Genomic DNA, 26081 nt, shown 5'->3' with positions numbered 1-26081 from the left:
TTGAATTTAGCGCAAACATCCTTCACCATCGTACCATTCAAATTGCTTGCGTTATCCGTAATGATCATTTCTGGAAGCCCATATCGACATATGATCTCCTTTTGGATGAACCTGCACACCACATTCAGCATGAGCCTCCTCCTTTAGGTACGAGCTGCCCTTTTTGAGTTTTCAGCACGAACCCCTTCCATTTTTTTTAAGCATAGTATTTCTTCACCGCATCCGCATTTATCGGATTAGGCAAATCTCCCCCATCCATGTCAGCCAAGATCAAAGCTCCTCCTGAAAAAGCCTTCTTTACCACGTATGGCCCTTCCCAATTCGGCATCCACTTTCCCCGAAAATCAGTTTGATTAGGGAGTATTCTCTTGAGAACCAACTCTCATTCTCGAAACTGCCTGGGATGAACTTTTTTCTCGTATGCTCGCATCATCCTTCGTTGGTACATCTGACCATGACAAAGAGCCGCAAGCCTTTTTTCCTCAATCAGATTCAGTTGTTCGTAGCGGGAACGAACCCACTCAGCATCTTTCAATTCTGTTTTCATCAACACCCTCAATGATGGGATTTCTACTTCAACAGGTAGAACTATTTCTGCACCGTATACTAATGAGTACGGAGTTGCCCTGGTGGAGGTACGCACAGAAGTTCGATATGCATGTAAGGCAAAAGGAAGTTTCTCATGCCAGTCTTTATAAACTTCAGTCATCTTTTCGATAATCTTTTTGATGTTTTTGTTGGCTGTCTCTACCGCTCCGTTCATCTTCGGACGGTAAGTTGTCGAGTTATGATGCTTGATCTTGAATTTAGCGCAAACATCCTTCACCATCGTACCATTCAAATTGCTTGCGTTATCCGTAATGATCATTTCTGGAAGCCCATATCGACATATGATCTCCTTTTGGATGAACCTGCACACCACATTCAGCATGAGCCTCCTCCTTTAGGTACGAGCTGCCCTTTTTGAGTTTTCAGCACGAACCCCTTCCATTTTTTTTAAGCATAGTATTTCTTCACCGCATCCGCATTTATCGGATTAGGCAAATCTCCCCCATCCATGTCAGCCAAGATCAAAGCTCCTCCTGAAAAAGCCTTCTTTACCACGTATGGCCCTTCCCAATTCGGCATCCACTTTCCCCGAAAATCAGTTTGATTAGGGAGTATTCTCTTGAGAACCAACTCTCATTCTCGAAACTGCCTGGGATGAACTTTTTTCTCGTATGCTCGCATCATCCTTCGTTGGTACATCTGACCATGACAAAGAGCCGCAAGCCTTTTTTCCTCAATCAGATTCAGTTGTTCGTAGCGGGAACGAACCCACTCAGCATCTTTCAATTCTGTTTTCATCAACACCCTCAATGATGGGATTTCTACTTCAACAGGTAGAACTATTTCTGCACCGTATACTAATGAGTACGGAGTTGCCCTGGTGGAGGTACGCACAGAAGTTCGATATGCATGTAAGGCAAAAGGAAGTTTCTCATGCCAGTCTTTATAAACTTCAGTCATCTTTTCGATAATCTTTTTGATGTTTTTGTTGGCTGTCTCTACCGCTCCGTTCATCTTCGGACGGTAAGTTGTCGAGTTATGATGCTTGATCTTGAATTTAGCGCAAACATCCTTCACCATCGTACCATTCAAATTGCTTGCGTTATCCGTAATGATCATTTCTGGAAGCCCATATCGACATATGATCTCCTTTTGGATGAACCTGCACACCACATTCAGCATGAGCCTCCTCCTTTAGGTACGAGCTGCCCTTTTTGAGTTTTCAGCACGAACCCCTTCCATTTTTTTTAAGCATAGTATTTCTTCACCGCATCCGCATTTATCGGATTAGGCAAATCTCCCCCATCCATGTCAGCCAAGATCAAAGCTCCTCCTGAAAAAGCCTTCTTTACCACGTATGGCCCTTCCCAATTCGGCATCCACTTTCCCCGAAAATCAGTTTGATTAGGGAGTATTCTCTTGAGAACCAACTCTCATTCTCGAAACTGCCTGGGATGAACTTTTTTCTCGTATGCTCGCATCATCCTTCGTTGGTACATCTGACCATGACAAAGAGCCGCAAGCCTTTTTTCCTCAATCAGATTCAGTTGTTCGTAGCGGGAACGAACCCACTCAGCATCTTTCAATTCTGTTTTCATCAACACCCTCAATGATGGGATTTCTACTTCAACAGGTAGAACTATTTCTGCACCGTATACTAATGAGTACGGAGTTGCCCTGGTGGAGGTACGCACAGAAGTTCGATATGCATGTAAGGCAAAAGGAAGTTTCTCATGCCAGTCTTTATAAACTTCAGTCATCTTTTCGATAATCTTTTTGATGTTTTTGTTGGCTGTCTCTACCGCTCCGTTCATCTTCGGACGGTAAGTTGTCGAGTTATGATGCTTGATCTTGAATTTAGCGCAAACATCCTTCACCATCGTACCATTCAAATTGCTTGCGTTATCCGTAATGATCCTTTCTGTAAGCCCATACCGACATATGATCTCTTTTTGGATGAACTTGCACACCCCTTTTTGTGTCACATTAGCATAGGAAGCTGCTTCTACCCACTTCGTGAAATAATCAATGGCCACCAATATGAATCGATGCCCATTAGAGGCTTTTGGCGTAATAAACCCAATCACATCCATTCCCCACATTGAAAATGACCAAGGTGCTGTGAAAACATGCAATGGGGCTGGTGGAGCATGGATTCTATCAGCGTATACTTGACACTTGTAGCATTTTCGAGCAAAGTTTATGCAGTCTGATTCCAATGTCAACCAATAATAACCAGCTCTCATAATTTGTCTAGCCAACATATGTCCATTAGCATGAGCTCCATAAGTTCTTTCGTGGACTTCTTTCATTATTTTGTTGGCTTTCGCAACATCCACACATCTCAAGAGTACTTGATCTCGACTCCTTTTGTAGAGCACTTCTCCGCTAAGGAAGAAACCCATTGCTAATCTTCTAAGAGTTCGCTTGTCATTGTCCGTGACATTTTCAGGATATGCCTGGTGCTTGATGTATTGCATGATATCATGATACCACGGCTTACCATCAACCTTTTCTTCAATATTCAAGCAGTGTGCAGAGACTTCACGGACTTCTAAATCAAAATGGCGTACATCAGTTGCCTCTTTTATTTTGAATATCGCTGCGAGGGTGGCCAAGGCATCAGCAATCTGATTCTCTTCTCAAGGCAAATGGTTGAAGCTGATTTCTTTGAACTGTTTGCTTAATTCTGTAACCAGCTTTTTATATGGAACTAGTTTAGAATCTCTAGTTTCCCATTCGCCTCATTTGACATATCACTAAAGCCGAATCTCCGTAAACATCTATCGCGTTAGCCTTCATCTCAATTGCTACTTGTAATCCCATTACCAATGCCTCATACTCCGCCATATTATTAGTACAATTGAAATTCAATCTCGTCGTGGCTGGATAGTACTTTCCATTTGGAGAAATCAACACTGCCCCAATTTCGTGCCCCAAAGCATTGAATGCTCCATCGAAATACACCTTCCATGGATTAAGTTCAATGGGACCACCCTCTTCTATATGCAAAACGGCCATCAAATCTTCATCTGGAAAATCGAAACTTACAGATTCATAATCCTCATTAGCTCGATCTGCAAGGAAATCAGCGATAGCGCTCCCTTTGATTGATTTTTGGGACACATACACAATATCATACTCAGACAATAGCACTTGCCATCGAGCTACTCTTCTAGCCAAAAAGGGTTTTTCAAAAATATACTTGATGGGATCTAATTTCGCCACCAACCATGTTGTGTGATACAACATGTATTGTCGGAGCCTCTAGGTGGTCCATGCTAGCGCACAATACATCTTTTCGAGCGCAGAGTATTTGGACTCATACTCCATGAATTTCTTGCTCAAGTAATATACGGCCCGTTCTTTCTTCTCGGTTCCATCATGTTGTCCCAACACACATCCCATAGAATTCTTATTCACAGTCAAATACAAAATAAGAGGTTTGTCGGCCATCAGTGGCACCAACACCAGTGGATTTGTGATATATTCTTTGATTTTATCAAAGGCTATTTGACATTCTTCATTCCATTCTCCTAGGTCTCGTTTTCGAAGCAGCTTGAAGATTGGATCACATTTGCAGGTGAGTTGGGATATAAATCGAGCAATATAATTCAACCTCCCTAAAAATCCTCTCATTTCTTTTTGCGTTTTGGGAGGTGGTAGCTCTTAAATAGCTTGTACTTTATCCGGGTCCATTTCAATTCCTTTTTCACTTACTATGAACCCCAACAATTTCCCAGAAGTTACACCGAAAGTGCATTTTGCAAGATTCAACTTGAGCTGAAACTTTCGTAATTTCTCGAATAATTTCTTGAGATTGATAGTATGATCCCTTTCTGTATGAGATTTTACAATCATGTCATCCACATATACCTCTATCTCTTTATGCATAATATCGTGGAACAAAGCTACCATCGCCCTTTGGTATGTGGCACCTGCATTCTTCAATCCGAAAGGCATTACTTTGTAACAAAACGTTCCCCACATGGTTACGAACGTTGTTTTTTCCATATCTTCGGGTGCCATCTTAATCTGATTGTAACCAGAAAAGCCATCCATGAATGAGAACAAAGCGTGCTTTACTGTGTTGTCCACCAGAGTATCAATATGTGGCAAAGGGAAGCTATCCTTCGGACTCGCTCTATTCAAATCCCTATAATCGACGCACATTCGAACTTTTCCATCCTTCTTAAGAACTGAAACTATATTAGCCACCCATTCAGGGTACTTAGCCACCTCTAAAAATCCAGCATCAAATTGCTTCTTTACTTTTTCTTTAATTTTCAGCAACATTTCTAGCTTCATCCTTCTCAACTTCTATTTAATAGGCTTGCAATCTGGTCTCAAAGGTAACTTGTGGACAACAATGTCAGTATTAAGACTTGGCATGTCCTGATATGACCAGGCAAACACGTCCACGTATTCACAGAGCAATTCTTCTAGCTTCTGCCGTTCATCAGACGACAACGAGGTGCCAATCTTAACCTCTTTTTTCTCTTCCCCATTCCCGAGGTAAATCATTTCTATGAGTTCCTGATGAGGTAAAATCTCCTTTTCCTCCTATTCCAACATTATCGACAAATCAGGGGGTAAGCCATAGTCGTTCACCTCATCTTCATTTTTCAATTCATCAACATTCGGAATCATCTCGAAATCGATATTCAAATTGTTGTCTAGATTGTCTTCGTGTTCATTATTTAAAGACCTGCAAACAGGTAAAGTTGGACGCGTGTATGGGCAAGTATTTATTGACTAAAAGAATAGATGAAAGAAAATATGCAAAAAGATTGATGAATTATGAAACACATCATGCATTATCATTTATTTAAATGATGAAGATAACAGAAAGCCCTACTTAAACAAGAAATTACTCTTAACACCCTTGGGCATAGGCATTTAGATAAAATTGTTCATTACATTTTGGAAGACTTAAAGATGATGGGCAGTTCTGTGGCTGTCCAATTGCTTAGCTCCTCTCCTGGCCGTATTGGTTACACCACAGGGATCTTCTCATTAGGTTCTTCATCTCTAATCATATGGATTGATAGCTCATCAAATATCCGTAGAACCTGATTGACCTTTGTTGGTGCTTCGAGATGAATGAAACCTGCAGAGCGAAAAGTCTCATATAAGTGTGGGATTATTCGTTCCCCAAATTCTTCTTCTTTTCCCTCAAGTTGAGCCATCTTTTTAATATTTTTTCAAGCTGCCAGTTTCCTTCTTTCTTCTTTGGTAGGCTTGTACCCAAAACCAAATCTTTCTTAATTCTTTATTGGAGTCAAAGGACGATTAATTCCTTGTAAATTCTTTCCTAACCCCAAACCGGCACGACATCCTTTACCCACTGTCTGCTTAACCCCCATTTTAGTTGCTACTGACAAACGAGGAGTCGGTATCACTTTTCTTTCCCCCATATAAGTAGCGTTAACAAATTCAAAAGATCTGAAAGAGCATTCTGGGACTTCTTCTGTCGCCTCTACATAGGGAGCAGATGATGGTTGAATAGCCAGTATGTCTTCCTCCGTACATACACTTATCAGTTGGCCCTTAGCTATGAACTTAACTTTTTTATGAAGGGAAGATGGTATGGCTCCCGCCATATGAATCCATGGATGCCCTAACAAGCAATTGTATGACGGGGCAATGTCCATGACTTGAAATTGGACCTAAAAAATGCAAGGGACAATTTTTATCGGTAGTTCAATGTCCCCTACCACCTCCCTTGTGGTCCTATCGAAGGCCCTTACAACCATGTGACTGGTTCTCATATACGACACATCTACTGGCAACTTGGTTAAAGTAGAGCGAGGCATGACATTTAACGCTAAACCATTGTCGACCAAGACCCTAGGTACGGCATGGTCTTTACATTTGACAGTAATGTGCAGAGCTTTGTTACTCCCTCGACCACCCGATGGTATTTTTTCATCATTAAAGGCAATGAAGTTCCCCACTGTAATGTTTCCCACGATGTGGTCTAACTTTTCCACTGATATATCTTGTGCCACATAAGCTTGGTTCAAGACTTTGAGCAGTGCGTTCCTGTGTGCTTCCGAATTCAACAGTAAGGACAATAGTGAGATGCGAGCGGGCATCTTGGTTAATTGTTCTACCATGCTGTATTCACTATGTTTGATAAACTTGAGAAATTCACCCGTTTCTTTCTCGGTAACAGGATTTTTGACCTCATTGTTCGGAGTAACTACAGATTCGACAACTTGGTCATTGGAAAAGGTATCCGCTTTCTTTAGGCTTCCCTCTCCCTGTGCAGGTTTCCCTTTTTCAACTCTTTCTGCTATCTCAGGGGAATAACATCGCCACTTCGCGTTATACCCCCTACTCCAGTTAGATCTTCAAAAGATGCTTGGGGGGCGAATGAAGCTGTGCCCAAAATATTACACTCATAATTCCATGGGACAGCCTTATCGCTCTTGTAAGGGAACGGGCTGGGGACTTCGATGGTAATACCACTTCTGATCATAGTAGGGGATGTATCATTCATCAGGCTTCTGTTTTCTTCATAGAAGATGGTGAGAGGTTTAGGTTTGTTCGCCCCGAATGAACTTGATGCCACTTTAGCTGGGGTGTCTCCATTTATGGTTCCGACCAAATTCTCTTCGGCTTCTTCATAAAACTCAATTACCGATGAATCCATCAATTCTTGCAACTTACGACAAAAGCTATCACAATTTTGAATGGAATGCCCAATTGCCCCCATATAAAATTTGCAAGAATAAGCGAGATCATACCCCAATTCCTTTGTGTCGATGGGTTCTGGAGTGATGGCATTTATCTTGGAAAACGCCTCAAACACTTTATCCATTGGCGTTTGAATCTCATCAATACTCTTTTTCACTCTTCGAATCATCCCTTCATATATGGCATTCACAATCGGTCTTCTATGATTAGGTAAAGGATTCCCATCAACACTTGAACTGTTTTTTTTGGCAAAATTTAAAAGTCTTGCCTTAATGAGCACTTGAACTTTCTGTTTTAAAGCAATACAATTCTTGGTGGAGTGCCCTCGAATTCCAAAATGGTAATCACAATGCGCATTCGGGTCATACCATTTCGGGAAAGGTGGTCGGAGTGGTTCTAAAGGGGTTCGAGCAAGGAGTCGATTTTCTATGAGTTGTGGCAACAATGTAGTGTAAGGGACTGGAATATGATCAAACTTTGGTTTTTCTAAGGTAGTTCTAGGTCCTCTTTGACCATGACCAGGATTATTGGTTGAAACTATCGGTCTTGGTGGTGGAATTTGTGGAAGAACATTGGTTTGAAATGTTGGTTGCGGGGTAGGTTGGTACACATATGGGTTTTGTGTGATGTTGCCTATGTTCAGATAGAAGGGTTGGTATGGGGCGTATGCCCAGCCATACCCTTTTTTTTAATATTTATATTATTTTATATTTTAGCTTATTTTATTATAATTTAAATTATTTATTTATTTATTATTATTTTTTTTAGGTGTCTACAACGGTTAAGATAGGGCTGCCCATTCTCTCCCCTTTTCTTTAATATAGCATTGGAAGCATTCAATGTAATGATGGACAAAGCCATCGATATTAGATTATGTAAGAGAATTACCATGTGAGGAAATGGGCTGGAGGTTTCTCACCTCTAGTATGTATATTATACTATGATTTTTTGCAAACCAAAATTGCAAAGCTTGTTGAATGTAAAAAAGGGTACTATGATGGTTCCAACTATCAAGCCTAATTCAACTTTCATAAAAGTAATCTGTTTAGAATTGGGGTTGTGCAGTAAGATTTAACTGTATGGGTCAATAGAATTTCATGTACAATTGAGTTTTTACCATCCACATATGTAGGCAGGGATGGATACATACAGAGGCATGGGGGTGCTTGCCCGCCCACCGTTGAAAGTTTTTTAATTTTTTATGTATTTTTTTTCAAAAATAAGTGGCATCCCATATTTTTCTCCCAACCTCCGCCAAAATGAAACAGATGTTATGGGATTATACTTATCACTTATGAGAACAGACCTACCAATAACTATGTGATAACTCAAGAGGCCAAGACCATGACAGCATGACCCAAGATAAGACAAAATATATAATAAAAACTACTAAAAGGAAATTACATCTAAGTGATAAAAGTTAAAAAATAAAAACAAACTTTAATTGTAACAAGTAAGAGGTCATTTTTAGCTATGAGCATCATAAAAAATAAGTTTAGGAATAAGATTAAAGATGATTTTCTTCCTAACTACATGGTTGCTTATATTGAAAGAGAGATTATTGAATAGTTTGATACAGACTTAATTATTAATGAATTTTATAACATGAAAAAACACCGTGCACTCAACTTCGATAATTACAAAATGTATAATACATATATATATATATATATATATATATATATATATATATTAGCCTAAACTTTTTATATACGTGAACATGTTAGCTTTTTCTAGTTTTTTTCCCATTAGTAGTCTAATCCTTGATCTATCCTTGTATGAAGGGATGCCTTTAGGGGCAAACAGAAACCCTTAAAAATTTGAAGACTGATGATTGAAAGATTTAAAATGAGATTAGGTAATTGAGAAATGAAGTTTTTGTCCATGGGCGAAAGAGTAATCAAATTTTTTTAGTTGACAAATTGTTTGGTATTTAAAGGGGTTCATAGCACAAATGGTAGCTCAAGAGTATGACAATGTTCAATCAAGTAGTTGAACTAAGAAAATCAATCAAGGAAAACACAATAAAACTAGTTAAAAGTAAATGTAGGATCAAGAGTTTTGAGAAAGGGATTTATAGTAGTTCAAGTTCAAGGGTTCCATGCATTTATACATATGTAATGCTTGAGGCTAATTAAATAACACCAATGGGGGATGATAGACTTTAATCATCTATTCGAGGCATGGGTTTAATGTTTGTAGCCATTGCTTGTTCCTACCTACTGGCCTGTGTTGATAACCCATGCTTATAAAGGTATGATGGCCTTGTCAGGGTGGCAACCAACTTATTGAGGTGGGATGTCTGTTAATGGTCTTGTACAGGGTAAGGTGTTTACGTTGCGATTTTGTTTGAATGCTGCTCTCTTCATCTACTGTTGCTCTTTGTGTATCTTGTTGGATACACTAATAACATGATGACTTATTAAAAAAAAATACCCGACTCAACAAAATTTTAAATAAAAATCATTTAGACTTGAAAACTTAAAAAAAATATTGAATAACTTGAATCTTTATGTTGTTTTCTTTGAACATAATACATAAAAAGAAGTCTCTAAACTATTCAGTAAAATTCAAATAAGTTCTTTTTTTTTAATACGTTCAATCAAACTCCTCTACTCTTATTTTGAGTTAAATAAGTACTAATAACTAATGGTTGATTTAGTCAAAATATCACTTATCATTCTATGTCATGTGGTACTAACCTAATATGTTGACATGTAATAATGGATGATAACATGGTCATGTGACATTTTCACCAACCATGTTAGAATTAGGGACATATATAAAAAATATAAAAGCTTGATTAAAAAAATAAAAATTTATTTAAATTTTCTTAAATAATTTAAAATTTTTTTAATATTATTTATATATATATATAATGAATTTGTTATTTTGTAATTGATTTTGAGTTTTCCATCATTTTCCCTTTTTAATCCTTCTGTTGTTTTGTCATAATATTTTGTTGGTATTAATCATTCTCTAATATAGTTTTAATATGCCCTTGTGTCAAATAATACTATTGTTTCTAATTGGAATTCCTCATTAATTAAAAGTGTTATTTTTATTAAGTATCTTTTGATGGATACTTCAATAAGAACCATCATATATTTTTGTGTATCTTGGTTTTCAATTTCTAGAAGATATTGGTGGTCATATTTTGTGTCATCAAATTTGTCCCCCCATTTGGTTTTGAATGTTCTGATTACCATAAGGGCTTCGGAATGGGGATCAATGTCATAGGAATAATCCCACGACGTAATCCATGATATAATTAATTTGGAAAAGAAATGTATAGAAACATGTAAATTTGCCTAATCTTCTTCAGGTTGGAAATTTTGAAGGAATTTTTCATATAATTGGTCTATTTTTGGAGGGAGAATTTCTCTCAATGGCCCAAACCAGTTCCACTAATGAGAGAACCATATTGGAATTTCATATTGAGTTTCAAATTTGAAAAACATTAACCAGGAGTGCCGGTTATATTTATTGTTAAAAAGAAAAGTGTTGAACCATGCTTGTTGGTAATCCCAATAGTTGAAAACTGGGCAATGGTCAACTGCTTTTGAAAAATTATTTGGAAACTTCTGAAATTGGTTTAAATCTTCTCCCCAATCTATGGACCTTAAAACTTTTAAAATTTAGGCCGTAGAGTGGGTAATAAGAGTAAGGCCTTTTTTGTCTGTATAATGTCTAAAAAAGACTGACCTTGTTTGGATTAAAATATTTTGATAATACTATTAGGGTTTTTGTAAATCCCATGGTTTGTAATGCCATCCTTTGAAAGCTTTTCGAATGGCTATTTGAGGATATTCATGGTAAAATCCTTCTTCAATTAATAATACATTTTGGATATTTTTCTTTCTGAAATATTGGGTTTGGCTTTTTTGAGAAAATGATGTTTAGGATTGTGTTTGGCCTAAGGTTTGGCTTTCAGGGAAGATAGTTTGGAGGGTTTTTGGTCTGTGGAGCACAATTTCTTTTTTCTTAGAGGATTCTAGTGTTGATACGGCTATCTGTTTCAAAGGGGTTTGATCTTTTTGGGAGGCTAAGGCTAATGCAACCTCTGGAGATTGGGATAGAGATTTTATCCATTGCTTTATTTGGGTGTCCAATTCATACGGATATTGGGAATCTTGAAATATTTGTAATGGATTTGAGGCAGTTCCAACTTCCTTTTGTGACTCTTGTTCTTCTTGGGTACAAATCTCGTACCAAGATTTAATGGGCTTTTGAGTTATGGCTTGGCCTTCTTCCATCTTTTCTTGCTTGTCCATCCCTTTGTCTTTTCGATCTCATAATTTGGGGGGCATTTTTGCCTGTAAAATAGATTTTGGGTGAAAATTCTAGGGCTTTTGGAGAATTGGGGATTTGTTGTGGAGGTTTTGGAAAGCTTTTTTAGTAGCCAAAATTGGTACCATTGAGTAAGAATTTTGTTTTTCAATTTTGGGCGCATGACTTTCCCTGTAAGAATTCTCTTGTAAGAAAATCTAGTAAAGAGTTTGATTTTCCTTTAATATATTAAATATCAAAGTCGAATATACTTAAAATTGCTTGCCATCGTGCAAAAACTTGTTTTGAAGCAATATTTTGAACATCTTTTTGTAAAACTTCTTTTGTAGATTTGCAATCAATTCTTAAAAGGAATTTTTGATTTAATAAATCACTTTGAAACTTGGAGACGCATAAAACAATTGCCAAAAAAAAATTTTTAATAGTACTATAATTTTGCTGAGCTGGAGTCCAATGATGGGAAGTGTACTGGACTGTGAACTCCTTTTGGTTTTTTATTTGTTTAAGAATGCCACCATATCCTATTTCTAATGCTTATATTTCTATTATTTTTGGGAGATTTGGATCTGCTAAATGCAAGCATGGTAATTCTTTTATGTGAGATTTTATTTGTTTAACTATGGAGGTATGAGTATCTGTCCATGGACTGGGATTCTTTTTTAACCTATCATGAAGAGGTTTGCATATTTTGTTTAGTCTTGGATAAAAGTCTATGACATAACTGAGACTTCCTAGAAATTTTTGGAGTTGGGTTGTTTTCTAAAATTTTGTCAGCAAATTTTATTGATCTTTTTATGGAAATTATAGTTCCTTGTATCACATAATGTCCTAAAAATCGTATTTTTGTTTGAAATAAACTAAGTTTTGATTTAGACACAACTAAACCATTCTTTTTTATAACATTAATGAAGATTCTTAGATGCTTAAAATGTTTTTGTAGGTTTTATGAAAATATCAAAACATCATCGATATATACTATTGTAAATTGAGAGTATGGATTAAATATTTCATTCATTATTCTTTGAAATTCATATGGGGTATTTTTTAATCCAAAAGGCATAACATTCCATTCATATTGTCCAAATAGGACTATAAATGTTGTTTTGTACCCCAGTTTCTTTGATCTGGATTTGCTAGAATCCTAATTTCATATCAAATTTTGAGAATATTTTTACATTGCAAAGCTTTTGAAGAAGATCCTTTTTTGTGGGAATAAGGTATCTAATCCATTCTAATGCTTTGTTTGATGGTTTATAATTAATGACAAGTCTTGGTGTTCCTCTTTCTATTTCTACATTTTTAATTACATAGAAAGCAGAACAACAACATGGTGAATTACTTTTTCTGATTAATTTTTTGTTTAGTAGATCTTTGATTTCTTTTTTGCAAAATTCTTCCATTTCTTTGTTCATTTGTATTGCTCTTGCTTTTGTGGGGATCTGTTTTTCATTAAAATCTTTTGTATAAGGTAATTCCACTTGATGTTTTTTTCTGTCCCAAAAAGCATTTGGAATATCAGAACAGATTATTTCTTCTATTTCTTTTTTTATTTGCTCAATATGTTATTTGACCTCATTAGTGGTTAGTTGTTGATTAATTTTTTGAAAAGAAACTTCTTCTTTTAAATATGTGATTTGATTTTGTTTAAAATTGATTAAAGAATTAATTTGATTTATGTGAATTGATAGGGATTTTAGTAAATTGATATTTCTGATTTTTGGCTTTTCTACAAAAGGAAAACTTATTGTGGTTTTTAATATTTTGGTAGTAATTGCTTGGTGAGTAACCTTATAGGGTTTTAATAATGAGATGAAAGGCATTCCTAAAATGATATCTTGAGTCATATCTTTGACCATTAAGAAGGGTGTTTTTAATTTGATTCCTTGATTACATATTTCTGAATTTGTTATTTTGTAATTGATTTTGAGTTTTCCACCATTTGCCGTTTTTAATCCTTTTATTGTTTTGTCATAATATTTTGTTGGTATTAATCCTTCTCTGATACAGTTTTGATCTGCCCATGTGTCAAATAATGCTATTGTTTCTAATTGGAATTATTCATTAATTAAAAGTGTTATTTTTATTAAGTATCTTTGGATAGATACTTCAGTACGAACCATCATATATTCTTGTGTATCTTGGTTTTCAGTTTCTGAATCTGTAAGGTTTTGGTCATCTTGATTTTTTGTATTTCTGAAGAGTTGAATTTGGTGTTTAATTTGTTGCTGTTCTTTTTTGAGTTTAGAAATTTTTGCTTTTATGGTTTTTATTTCTAGGTTTAATTCTTCTTTTGTTACTTTCTTTGGTTTTGCTTTTTCATATTTGTCAAAAATAATATCTTTAATGCTATATATGGGTTCATGATTTAGTAAGGCAGTTTTATTAGGTTTTTCTTTTTTTGAATCTTTTAGCTTCTAAAGATATTCTTTCTTTAGTGTTGGATTTTGTATTTTATCAATAATTTCAATCATGAATTCTTGGTCTTTTGTTAAGACATTAATTAAATTTTCACTTTCAGTTGAAGATTGGGATGTGCTATGTATTTCATCGTTTCTTTAGTATCAGATGTTGATGTTTCTAACAGTATTTCATTGATTTTTTGTTCAGTTTCTTCTCCTAGTTGGAGTTGGTTGATTTTCTTTCTCATTTTGCAATATTTCGAAATATGACTAGTTTTTCCACATCTAAAGCATTTTATTGTTTTATCTATATTACTGGCTTTGTTTTGTTTTTGTCTTTATTTTCTATATTTCTTGTATTTTGGTTTCTAATAATATTCTTGAAGGTTTTTCTTATGTTCTCTTTGTTTTGTTGGTTTTGTAGAGCAACAAGGTTTTGAGGAAGAAAATTCATTTTTTTATATTAAATTGTTGACAGAATGATCCTAATTCCTTTGCACATAATTTTCTTTCTTTCTTTAATTGTCTTTGGAGTTTTAAATCTTGACAGATTTTTAATCCTTCCTTTTGAGTAAAACCAATAAGTTCTCCATATGTGAGCTTTTCATAAGCTATTATTCCTTTATAAGTTTCTCTTATTTGATTCCTAACCTTTTCTCCTAATAGTATAGGAAGTCCAACTAAGAATTTTTCTTTCCAAAAAGGTTGGTTATTATCTGATATTTGCATTAGTCTTGTCATGAAAATGTCTTTGTACCATTTGAAATTAGTTAATTTTTTGCATTTTAAATTTAATAGTAATTTTGAATTTTTATCTCTTAAATGAGAAGGATCTCCTATGAAGTGTTTGGATATTGAGAAGATGAGAGTTGCAACGGCATCTTGTATCTCTCTTCCTTGATTATCTAAAATAATGCCTTCGTTATCTTTTTTGGTAGCTTTTAGTATTTCTTGCTGTTGATTTGTTGTAAGATAATTATCCCACCATCCTTTTAGTTGTCTTGTAAATCCAAATGTCTGTAATTTGACCAGTTTGGTTTTGGGTTTTGTAGACATTTGAAACCATTGTCATTTGTTGGAGTGTACTGAGAATATTATATTCGGACATTCCATCTATATTCCATTCGTAAATAGTATTAGCATTATATTTGTTTTGAAATATTGGTTTCTATTCAATATTTAGGTCGGTGCTATTATTTTACGATAATAATATTTTTGTGGTTCTCTCCAAACCATTTTATTGATTTGTTGGCTATCAGATTCTTCTAAATCACTTTGGTTTTCTATTATATGAATTGTGCGGGATTGTTGTGTTGGAGTTTCTGAAATTATTAATCCTGAATTTTGGCTCTCTAGAGCATCAATTCTATCTTGTGTTTCTTTTAAACATTGATTTTTTTGTTCTTGGTGATATTTTTTTGGAACCTCAAATGGTGTAAATACTGGTTTTGAAGTTTTTGGGGTTTCTGATTTGTATTCTTTTGTTCATAAATTTTAGGAAAGTTTAGGTTGGTTTTCAACTAAGATTTCTATTTTGTCTAATTGTTGTGATATAGTATGTAGATTTAAATTTGTATAATAATTCTGTTCTACTATCATTTTTATGTCTTTTGAGGAAACATTTTCTCCTGTTTCAGGTGCTCTCATTCTTAATGGAGTAGCTCTAATTCTTGTGTTTTTATGTACATTTGTACTTTTGTAAGAAAGGGGTGTTGTGATTCTATTTCTCCTTTATTAGTTTGCCATTTATTAGCAGTTTTTGTTGTATTTATTGAGTGAGTATCATAATGATTTTCAAACCATTCAAAGAATTCTATTAAGATTTTGTATTTATTCATGAAATTGTAGTAGTATTCTAGTATTTCATTCTTTTGTTGATCATAATTTTGAAATAATTTTCTCTTTTTTGTTTATTTTTCTTGGAATAAAAAGGTCTTCTGCACCATTCTTTGTCAATTTCGAATTCTTTTTATAATACAAATATTTCTGAATTTTGTTCATTATTTGGATTTAAATTTGAATTATTGGTCATTGAAGAGTATGTTGGTGACATGTTGGGAGAACTTGTTGAACTATTTTCTTGTGTTGTGTAAATGGGTTGAGGTATGTTTGAAGAGTTGTCTACTGTTTGTAAGTTTGTTCCGACTGTTGAAGGTATTGAGGATATAGAAGCTCTAGCAGTCCTAAAGTCTATTCCTATTATAGATGGATTTTTTCCTAAGATATTTATGTTTCTTAAAGAGGCTATGGTTTGTTCAGTATCAAAAGATTGTCTAAGGGGTACTCTTGGAGGCCTATTGAAGATTAGTTCTACCGAACCATCTCTATATTCAGTTACATGGTTTATTTCTGTATTTTGGATGGTAACAGGATTTGTATCTCCTTCTATTTTTCATCTATTTAGAAGTTGTACTTCATGCCATTGAATAGTTCTTGGCATCACTGTATGGGATCTGACCATATCTGTTTGTATCAGAAGGGTTTCTCCTTTTGGGCTGTGAATTAAAACCTTTGTATTTATTACAGAATACATTGCTTTGTAATATAACATATATACTACAGTTAATGGTTCATAACTTGGTATCATTTTATAATTATGAGTTTGGATTTGAAGTATTAACGAACTTAAGATATTTCTATCTTTTAATGAAACCATAAAGTTTGAAAAACAGTTAAAATGTATTGGTTCTCTTCAATATATAAATATATATATATATATATATTCTTTCAATCCTATATATGAAATAGTATTTTCTTTCAAGACTCATAAAAGATACCAAGACTCACCAGAAAATATCGTATATATTCTTTCAATCGTATCCATCTTCAATATGAAATAGTAAGGTATCAAGTTATCATTAGTAAAATGCCAACAAATCTTATATTTGAACCTCTACATTTGCTTCTTTTTTTCTTTTTACTGTGAAAAAGACCTAAAAGTATTCCTTTACAAATAAAAGCAAGTGAAAGCTTGACCTCTATTAAGAATATTGCTAAAAAAACCAAAAGTATGGAGGCAGGGATCAAAAATCCCATATCATCTTGTGCATATTCCAATTTGAATAAATTCCATCCACAGTCCCCTGACCTTTTATAAATATTTCATTTTCACCTTTAATCTAAAAATCTTATGCTTATCATCTACCATCTTTTTAAATTGTTCAAAATCCATTCTTGGTTAGTATCAATAATTAGAATATATATATATATATATTAATGTAAGGTAACAAATTTAATTAGTGCCACATGTATTTCAATAGCTGTTGGATTTACCTACATACATATATACATATCTCAAATTCTATGCAAGACCCAAACTATTAAGTAATGAAAGAATGGATTCGAAATAAATCAAATAAATGTGAGATAAAAAAAATAAAATATTCATAAAAAGTTGAAGAGGAAATGAATTTAGCAAAACCAGATTGAGTATGATGAAGCGGAATCCTATGCAGTGGGGGGATGAGAATATTCTAGCGGAAAACATGATGATTTAGTGGAAGAATATTGAGAACGAACTGTATAGAGTACAAGAGGGAAATATCATATCATAATCATAATCTTGTATAGAATATATGTGTATATATATATATATATATATATAATGCAGCCTATCATGCTAGTATAGGTGCAAGGTGGGGGAGTGAAAAAGCTAGCTACCAAAGTTGATTCCAAAACATGAATGAGTAAAAGAGAACAACCTTTTCAAAATTAATTTTTCCCAAGCGCTGGAAGAGGATGAAACGAAACCGAAGCCGAAAGTACAGGCAATTATCCAAAGTAAAGCTATTTGAAGACGAGGGACCACAGAGCCAACATCATGTTCCATGTCTGAACCTAGCTAGGAAATGATGCTGAAAGATGCCGATATTCAATGCATTACCTAATACTATAAACGATGCACAAGCTGTCACCATCCATTCACTTACCAAGAATTGGATAAGCTGGTGCAAAATTTTACATGACAACAAACAATCAAGGACAATTTCTAGATGCCTACATCTTTTCCTTTGTAATTTTTTTTTTTTTTTTTAGATTGGCCTTATTCTATTCCATTCCAAGTCCCCTTCATTACTTTTTTGTCAATTACCTTCAAACACAATATTAATTATCATTTATGGTTTGAAACCAACCCTTACCGTCATGTCCCAACTTATGTACCATCATTAAGAGTAAATAGAACCAAGGAAATGATAAAAAGGCAATACAAAGGGGAGCTAAACCCTTGTACGTTTGACACATCCGAATTCAACAACTTTATGATAAGCAGAAATTCAACATATATATATATATATATACACCTTAATCACCAGTTACTTATATGACTCCCACAATTCATTACAACATAATAAAGGGTATAATTGTCAAAAGTTATTGTTTCTTTCCATTGTCACTCCTTGACCATATAATGTTATTATTATTATTAAATGTAACCTGCACAAGGCCTTCAACTTTTGGGCATAAAATTGTACTACATATGTTAGGCATAGGTTTGGCAAAAAAGTTTTAAGTCCAATAAATTTTGTTGGCCAACCTCGATTAATTTATTTTATATACAAATTTATTATATATAATAAGTAAGAAATATTTTATATATATATATATATGCTGCAAGTATTTTATATCATTTAAATATATACACATTTATAATCAGACTTACGGATGGGCTTGTATTATTTTGGTCACCGAAGCCCGCCCGAGCATGGCCTAGCCTGACCTCCACTTTTGTTAGAGAAGGCCGGGCTTGCTGCTTCTATGGAACCAATGCCCCGCTCAAATCGACTCCAGCCAAGCCCATGAAACCCTCTTCATCATCGCATCTTTCTTTCCTTTACATTTTCTTTACAAGAAATCCAAATAAATAGGAACCATATCCAAGATCGTCTGTATCATAAAGGCACAGGCATTGTTGTTTTCTTTATAGAGCAACACAAGCATTGACAGTATGGATAAGAAGAAGACAGGGTGTTGTAGAGAAAACAGAAGACGGGAGTAAAGCTTAACTAGCTTATATACTGTACAACCAATTCACTTACACCATGGCAGCCTAAAGATGGGCAGAATGATCTGGAGTTTGATATCGCCCATAAAATTTCTTAAAAGGATACATAGAATTGAGAAAATGAAAAAAAGCAGCTACACAAAAATGGTGCTAACTTCCCACCTCATCCGCTCTTCCTTCCATCCAAACAACAAAAAAAAATTCAAACAAAAAAGGAAAGAATTTGTGGTGGGTGAAGGGAGGGAGGGAAAACTAACTCTCGAGTTCACTCCTTATCCAATCTTGTGAACACATCAAGGCTTGAACAGTAGTTGGAGGCAATGAGCTCCAATTATGATCGACCACTCTTCCTCCAGTGTCAAATGTTGATTCTGCTGCAACTTTTGATATAGGAATTCCTAGAATATTGTGCGCCATCATAGATAGGATAGGATAGCTTGGAGTGTGAACCTTCCACCAATTTAGTATGTTGAAATCAACATTACGAGGAAAAAGAGGATCCTCCAGGTACTTGTCTAAATCCGAATTAGAGCCATCACTCTGAGAAGTTTCATGAAGGAACTTGTCAAACCCCATCAGCCTATCCCTAGAATCTTTTCCAGAGCCAGGAATACCACTCACTTGCCAACTCAGTCCCTGATCAAGGGAAGAAGCTAATGGAGAGACCATAGAATGTTCATTGTAAAGTGATTTAATACACTCAAAAACATCATCAATAAGCTCCGAAGCACTATCGCCATATAATTGTGGGTAGTAATACTCCAATAGTTTCATTTTGAATCGAGGATCTAACATAGCCGCAACTGCTAAACCCAGACTGCACTTGTCCCAGTAGTCTTCAAACTTCTTCCTCATCTTAACAGCCAGGGAATTGATGTAATCATCAGGATTCTTGCACCATTCAATCAACTGCAAGTGAATATCACAGATCTCGGGGAAAAATATATTTGCAGTTGGATACTTACTTCTTGTAAAAACATTAGTAACTTCTACAAACAGCTTCAAGAAGCTAGCAATGACACTCACTCTATCCCACTCCAAATCAGATGGGAGAAACTTCATGTTGACAGGGTCACGATCCTGCAGACAACAGAAAACTTTCCTGTATTCTAAAGCAACTTCAAGCATCAAAAAAGTCGAGTTCCATTTCAATGGATTATCAATACGTAAGCATTTTTGACTTTCAACCTGCACCTCATGAGCCAGCTCAATGAACATAGACTGTGTAGCTTCTGAACTTTTAACATAGCGGATGCTTTCCCGAATTTTCTGGGTAACTTCACAAAGAGCATCCAAGGCATCCTGAACCATGCGATTGAGTAGATCTACTGCACAGCGTACATCAAATAATTGACCATTACAATAAAGGAACCTATTTTGTGACAGCCGATCTCTGATTCTATCGACAATGTTTTCACTGGTATAACTATCGAATATCATAGAAAACAACTTACGATCTATATCCCAATCCATCAAACAAGTCATTATAACCTCTGAATGCATGTCCTCTGTATGAGAAGGATCAATAGTAACAAAATTCAGAATCCTCTTTTTTAATTGCCAATCCTCATCAATGTAGTGTGCTGTCAAACTCAAGTATGCAGAATCATCTGAAGCAGTCCACACATCAGCAGTTACACTGATTTTTCCAGGGAACTTATCCAAAACCTCATACACCCTTTGCTTCTCCTTTGCATAGATTTCCATGCAATCAGCTTCAACTTTATTATATGTAACAAGTTCAAACAATGGCTGCAGATTCCTGACAAATATCTTGAATCCAACATGGTCCACCATATCCAAGGGGTAGTTATGCAATATGATCATGCGGGCAAGATCAAATTGGCTCCGCCTTTGATCCAAGCTACTATTGCCAATTGTAACAGGCTCATTTTTAATCTGCTCCTGTTCATATCTAAGATTCACAAGGCTAAGTACTTCATCCTTCTTCTGCTCTTGATCAATAGTTACAACAGCCAGAGATCCTTCCTTTTTCTTTTCTCTACCAGAAAAGTATTGAGCTATGCCATGATTAGATCTTCTCTGACACCTAATTAAATGGTTCCTCAGATGTGAGGTTCCACTAGTACTTGATCCACTAAGCTTCTTTTTACAATGCCTACAAATAGCCACAAATGTATCACCCTTTTTAACCCTATCAAAGTCATTCCATACAATAGATTTCAATCTGCTCGAATTTGCTACGACTGCATCAGACATATCCATCACATGAACCTAATATTTTGCATATATCTGCACATTAAAAACAAAAAGAGTATTTTCTATCATTATTACAACTACCAACAAGTGAGAAAAGATTGCAGCTATAAAACCCCAAGAAAATACCATATTCATTTTAGAAACGAATAAAAAACATATATACAGGATGTTATAAAAATTCAAGATCCAAAATAATTTAAAACTGCAGAAATGTTTCATAACTATTTAAGAGGATATGTGTGAGAGATACACACATACATACAGAACAGAAAACATAATTATAATTCGTTTCTTTGCATTTTCCTAGGTTCCATAAGATTACTAACAAAATCTTCAAACTGGAGGCAACAGCAATTTCCATAGTTCTCTTTCTTTTTAAGGATGAAATCCCCATAGTTCTAAGAGCACTAAAAATAGTCAAAAAGTTTCTCATTAACTACAGAAAACGTGATTCGACAAAGTGGATAAACAACTCAAAACAATTTCTAAAACCAAAAAGGTTAAAAACAAGTAACTGATAATAGTTTCACTCAGCAATGGCCTATTAAAGCAAATTCAACCATCAACAAGTGCTTATAATCTATATTATAAGATTAGAGGAAAGATACTATGAGAAGGAGGCCTAATGACTCAAACTTGACTTAAGACCCTAAAATGCAAAAACCAAATAACTGAACTTATACGGCGTTCCAGTCTGAAAGAGACTGTTAATACTTGCCGACTGTTTGGTTGAGAGCTTTCATTGACAACAAATATATTTGGTTATTATTGCAAAACATGATAAACAGATAAAGGAAGGGTGTAGGAACTGTCTTTCTTCTTTTCATTTTCTGGTTCAGAGAAACGGTATATCTATAAACTTTATAAAAAAAAAAAGGAACAATTTTGAGGATAAATACTAAGAAATCCATATAAAATGGCTTGAACATGCATAAAACCATAAGCAACTCAATATAGTGATTTTGCCCAATAAAATATGAGCAAAACCCAAAGTAAATTCTGTAAGGGGCAGTGAACAACAGAAAAACCACTGTTGCCTTGAAGCAGAAGTATACAAGACTTAACTAAGATGCTTTTGGCTGCATACTTGTCTATGATAGGCTTGATTGAAAAGCTATTCCACGGCATTTGCTCATTTGCAAAATTATTTGACAACACATACGTGGAAACAAACAAAACTTCGACATCCTTAAGCATAGAACATAACAAGCCAATCGTATCCCCAGTGAGATGAATTTCAACACAACCCGTGGTGTGATGGAACAATCGGAAAATATAGCACCATAGAAACATTCCATAAATCAATGTAATTAATGTACCATTTGATTCGTTGCTTTTGCTACTTAGTTTTCTTTATATATATCAAAAGCAACAAATCAAAGCGAGCCAAATTAATTGATTTCTTTTTCAATTTTTAACAAGAAGGCATGAACTACTGCCCAATTCCATTTCAAACGTAAAGGATGACGCGGAAAAAAGAAAACCCCCGCTAAATTACTCTTCATTTCAGCTTGATAGCATGGATTATAAAAAAAAGTAAAATAATTAAAGAAAATAAAAGCACAAAACAAACAGATTTCTTTAATCGCAAACAGAAATTCAAAATTCTATATATATATATATATATGGGGGGGAAAATTAGAGTAAAGGGAAAAGGGGGTTGATACCTTTACGACGGAACTGGTTTTATATTTTATGTTTTTCCGGGTCACGTCGGGTCGGGTTAAGTTAAAACGGAATAGGGTCTAGAAATGGGTAGTCAGGGGGTAAAGCGGGATCGGAGTGTGAGGTAGAGAGAGAGAAAGACAGTTATGCCGGCGTGAAGAGAAGAGATGGCTTTGTGAAACAGAGCTTTTATAGCACCTTCGATCCAACGGCCAACATTCTGTTCTATTTATCCGATGGTTCAAGATGGTTAGGATAATTACAATGCAATTTTTTAAGTTTTTGAGGCCTATTTTTTTTTATCTAGAATTCATAATATATATAATAAAATAGAGACATGAAAGTTAGTGAAATTTATAATATTATGTAAATATAACTCTTACGAGTATTATTCAAATTGATCTTTGGCTAAGATTTTTTAAGTATATTCGATTCTAAACTCAATTTGAGTTTAGAGGTGTATGAAATAGATTTAGGGATGGGATTAGTAACTGAAAATATTTTTTATTTATTTTAATAACGAAAAAAATTTAAAATATATCACCTAGTTTGACGAGTTTGGGCTAACTCTTAAACATGAAGGAGGCCCAACCCAAGCTTGACTGATTGACACATTTAATAGCAATGGCCAAAGGATGCATTAATTTTGCAAAAGTCAAATTTAAATTCGCAAATAAAAATATAATACATTAAGACAGCATTTAGTACAAGGAAAGAGAGAGCACATTTTTTGTAATATATCTAATTAAATTATATCACAGTATTTATTTTGTAATAGATTATTGTAATTTAAAATTATAATACAATCACACTACAACTGAGGGATGTAATGTGATTGCAGTCTAAAACCAATGCAATCACATTACATTGTACTCTGTAATATTCTTAAAAATACTTTTACCCTCAAACTTTAGTAGCTTGTTAAAAATATTTTGTAATATTATAATTAAAACACAAAACATTAAAATAAAATATAAAATATAAAAATCAAAAATTAAAATAAAATATAAGAAATTAAAATTTATATAATATAGATAAAAAAATTAAAATGAAATATATAATATAAAAATTATATTAAAAATAAAAAAAATAAAATATTATAATAAGAAATAAAAAATATATATGACATTAAAAATATATTTAAGAGATGATATTATATAAAAATTAACAATAAAAATTATAAGTATATTAAACTTGCATTTTAATAAATAGAGGTAATTTTAAAAATGAACATTACATTTCCAGTAAAGTACTTGTAAACCAAACGCTGCAGTATTATCTTCCCTACATTTTAATCATTATTTTGCTTGTATGCTAAACACTGTAATATTATTTTCACTGCAATCACATTACTTGCAATCACATTACCTATAATTACATTACATTGTAAAGTACCAAACGTCACCTAATTTAATTAGTAATATCTTATTTAAATAGAGTAAAATTCGAACATGTTGATTTAGTTAAAAGTAGTAAGGTTAATCACTTTAAAAGTTTTTATGCAACCTGGATTCGATAATAAAATATAAATTTTATTTAGTTTTATGTATTTTATTAATTAAAATTAAAATCAATAAGTTAGAAGTAAATTTTGCATTTAAGAATACCGATGGAAAAAAGATGTATAAATTTTGAGAACCTCAAATTTAAATTTGAATATAAAATATAATGTTCATAACTTACCCTAATTCAACCAGCAACACCTTATTAAAATCAAAGTAAAACTTGAATACATTTGTTCAGTTATATAAGTGACGACCCGAATTCAATAATAAAAAATAAATTTTAATTAGTTTTATGTATTTTATTAATCAAAATTAAAATGAATAATTTTAAAGCAGATTTTGCATTTAGATATAATTTACAAATTTTAATAAATAATTTATTAATTATAAGTAATACCTTCAGTAGATAATAATACAAATGTTAAAAAATTCATTATTTATAATCAAGTTTGAAATACAGATATCCTAAAATTACTATTTTGTATAAATCCATTGTCATCTCTAGACACATCTAATTTAGCTTCTTGTATATGGATTTATACATCTATATTTGCATATATATATATATACACATACATTATTTTTCAATCTGCATATGAACTAAATTGCATGTCAAATGTTATAAATTAAAATATAAATATAATATTTATCTTTTGATTAAAAATAACAAATTTTTTGTAAAACTATAAGCTTATCATATGTAATTGATTTTGACTAATAAACTAAAGATTGATAAATTAAATTATAAAATGATTTGGTTACACCACAACTTTACATGAAAGTAATTCCAGTCAGTTTTAATTTTTTCAAAAGAAATATTGATTAAAGTTTAAAAAATTCAAAAAAATCATTTCATATACACCAAATGCTATAATATTATCTTTTTAGTAATTACCTATTTAGTAATCATTTCATAAAATAATTATTAGAAATAAATAACAAAGACAATGATATATGTGGCTTAACACTATATAATTTTCTTAGTCTGTAGACGGACATGGTAGGCCCGCGACTTGTACCATATACAGCAATGAGAATGAGCAAACGGAGGAAGAGGTGAGAATCACAAATTAAGATTGGGTTGATTATGCGTTATAATATTTAAAAGTTAAAGGGGATCGTTGCTTTCGTTCCCTTGTTTATTTTTCACTTCTGGTTTCGTTTTGTCAGAGGGGAGGAGGGGGAATGGGCTAAGGGGTGATGTATACACATAAAAGGAGGGGAAAAAAGTGAGTCCGTACGCTTTTGTAACAATGAATGGCTGCGAAGCATAAGGTGCTTATGTCATTAGGATCCATGACAAAACAGAACCCGATGCTGGTGATGCATCATGTGCACAAAGTACATACAGTAATCAAAGTCTTTTGGAGTAATTAAGGAAGAATACTCCTCCTTTTTGGACCACTCCTCACGCCAAAATATAGTTTTAAAGTCATCTTTGTACCCTACCTACCTGCCTCACATGGGTCTTGGCCCCCCTTTTTTTCACCATTTCCTTTTTCATTTTCTGATTGCTTCTCCTTCTCCTTGTACATTTTCATGTGCATATTGAGATCAATATCATCTTTTTTCTTCTTCGTGCCATAGGTTTTGCCAGAGAAAGGAAGTTGTTTAATTTTCTTCAAATTAGTATAGAGAGTTCTTAAGACCGAAACAAAGCATCAAAACACAGACAAATCAGTGTTAGTAAGTACAAACGTTTTAGAATCATGATGGATTCTCCATTCCATTTTCCAATACCTAACAAGG

General features: G+C 33.9%; 2 protein-coding genes across 2 annotated transcripts; both read right to left on the bottom strand.

Moving 5' to 3' along the window:
• LOC18601752 lies at positions 1983–4188 on the bottom strand. Its single transcript, XM_018117229.1, has 3 exons — positions 3845–4188; positions 3310–3724; positions 1983–3179 (listed from the first exon to the last, which is right to left on the bottom strand). The coding sequence occupies exons 1-3, from the start codon at positions 4186–4188 to the stop codon at positions 1983–1985; spliced, it is 1956 nt and encodes a 651-aa protein (XP_017972718.1).
• LOC18612139 (zinc finger BED domain-containing protein RICESLEEPER 2) lies at positions 18930–22983 on the bottom strand. The gene is made up of 2 exons (XM_007048761.2): positions 22830–22983; positions 18930–21195 (listed from the first exon to the last, which is right to left on the bottom strand). Exon 2 carries the CDS (start codon positions 21166–21168, stop codon positions 19195–19197), a length of 1974 nt encoding a protein of 657 aa, XP_007048823.2. The 5' UTR covers positions 21169–21195; positions 22830–22983; the 3' UTR covers positions 18930–19194.

Source organism: Theobroma cacao, chromosome 1 (assembly GCF_000208745.1).
Source record: "Theobroma cacao cultivar B97-61/B2 chromosome 1, Criollo_cocoa_genome_V2, whole genome shotgun sequence".
Classification (NCBI taxonomy): Eukaryota; Viridiplantae; Streptophyta; class Magnoliopsida; order Malvales; family Malvaceae; genus Theobroma; species Theobroma cacao.
Note: the sequence above shows the minus strand (reverse complement) of the source record. Positions and strands in the feature narration are given on the sequence as shown.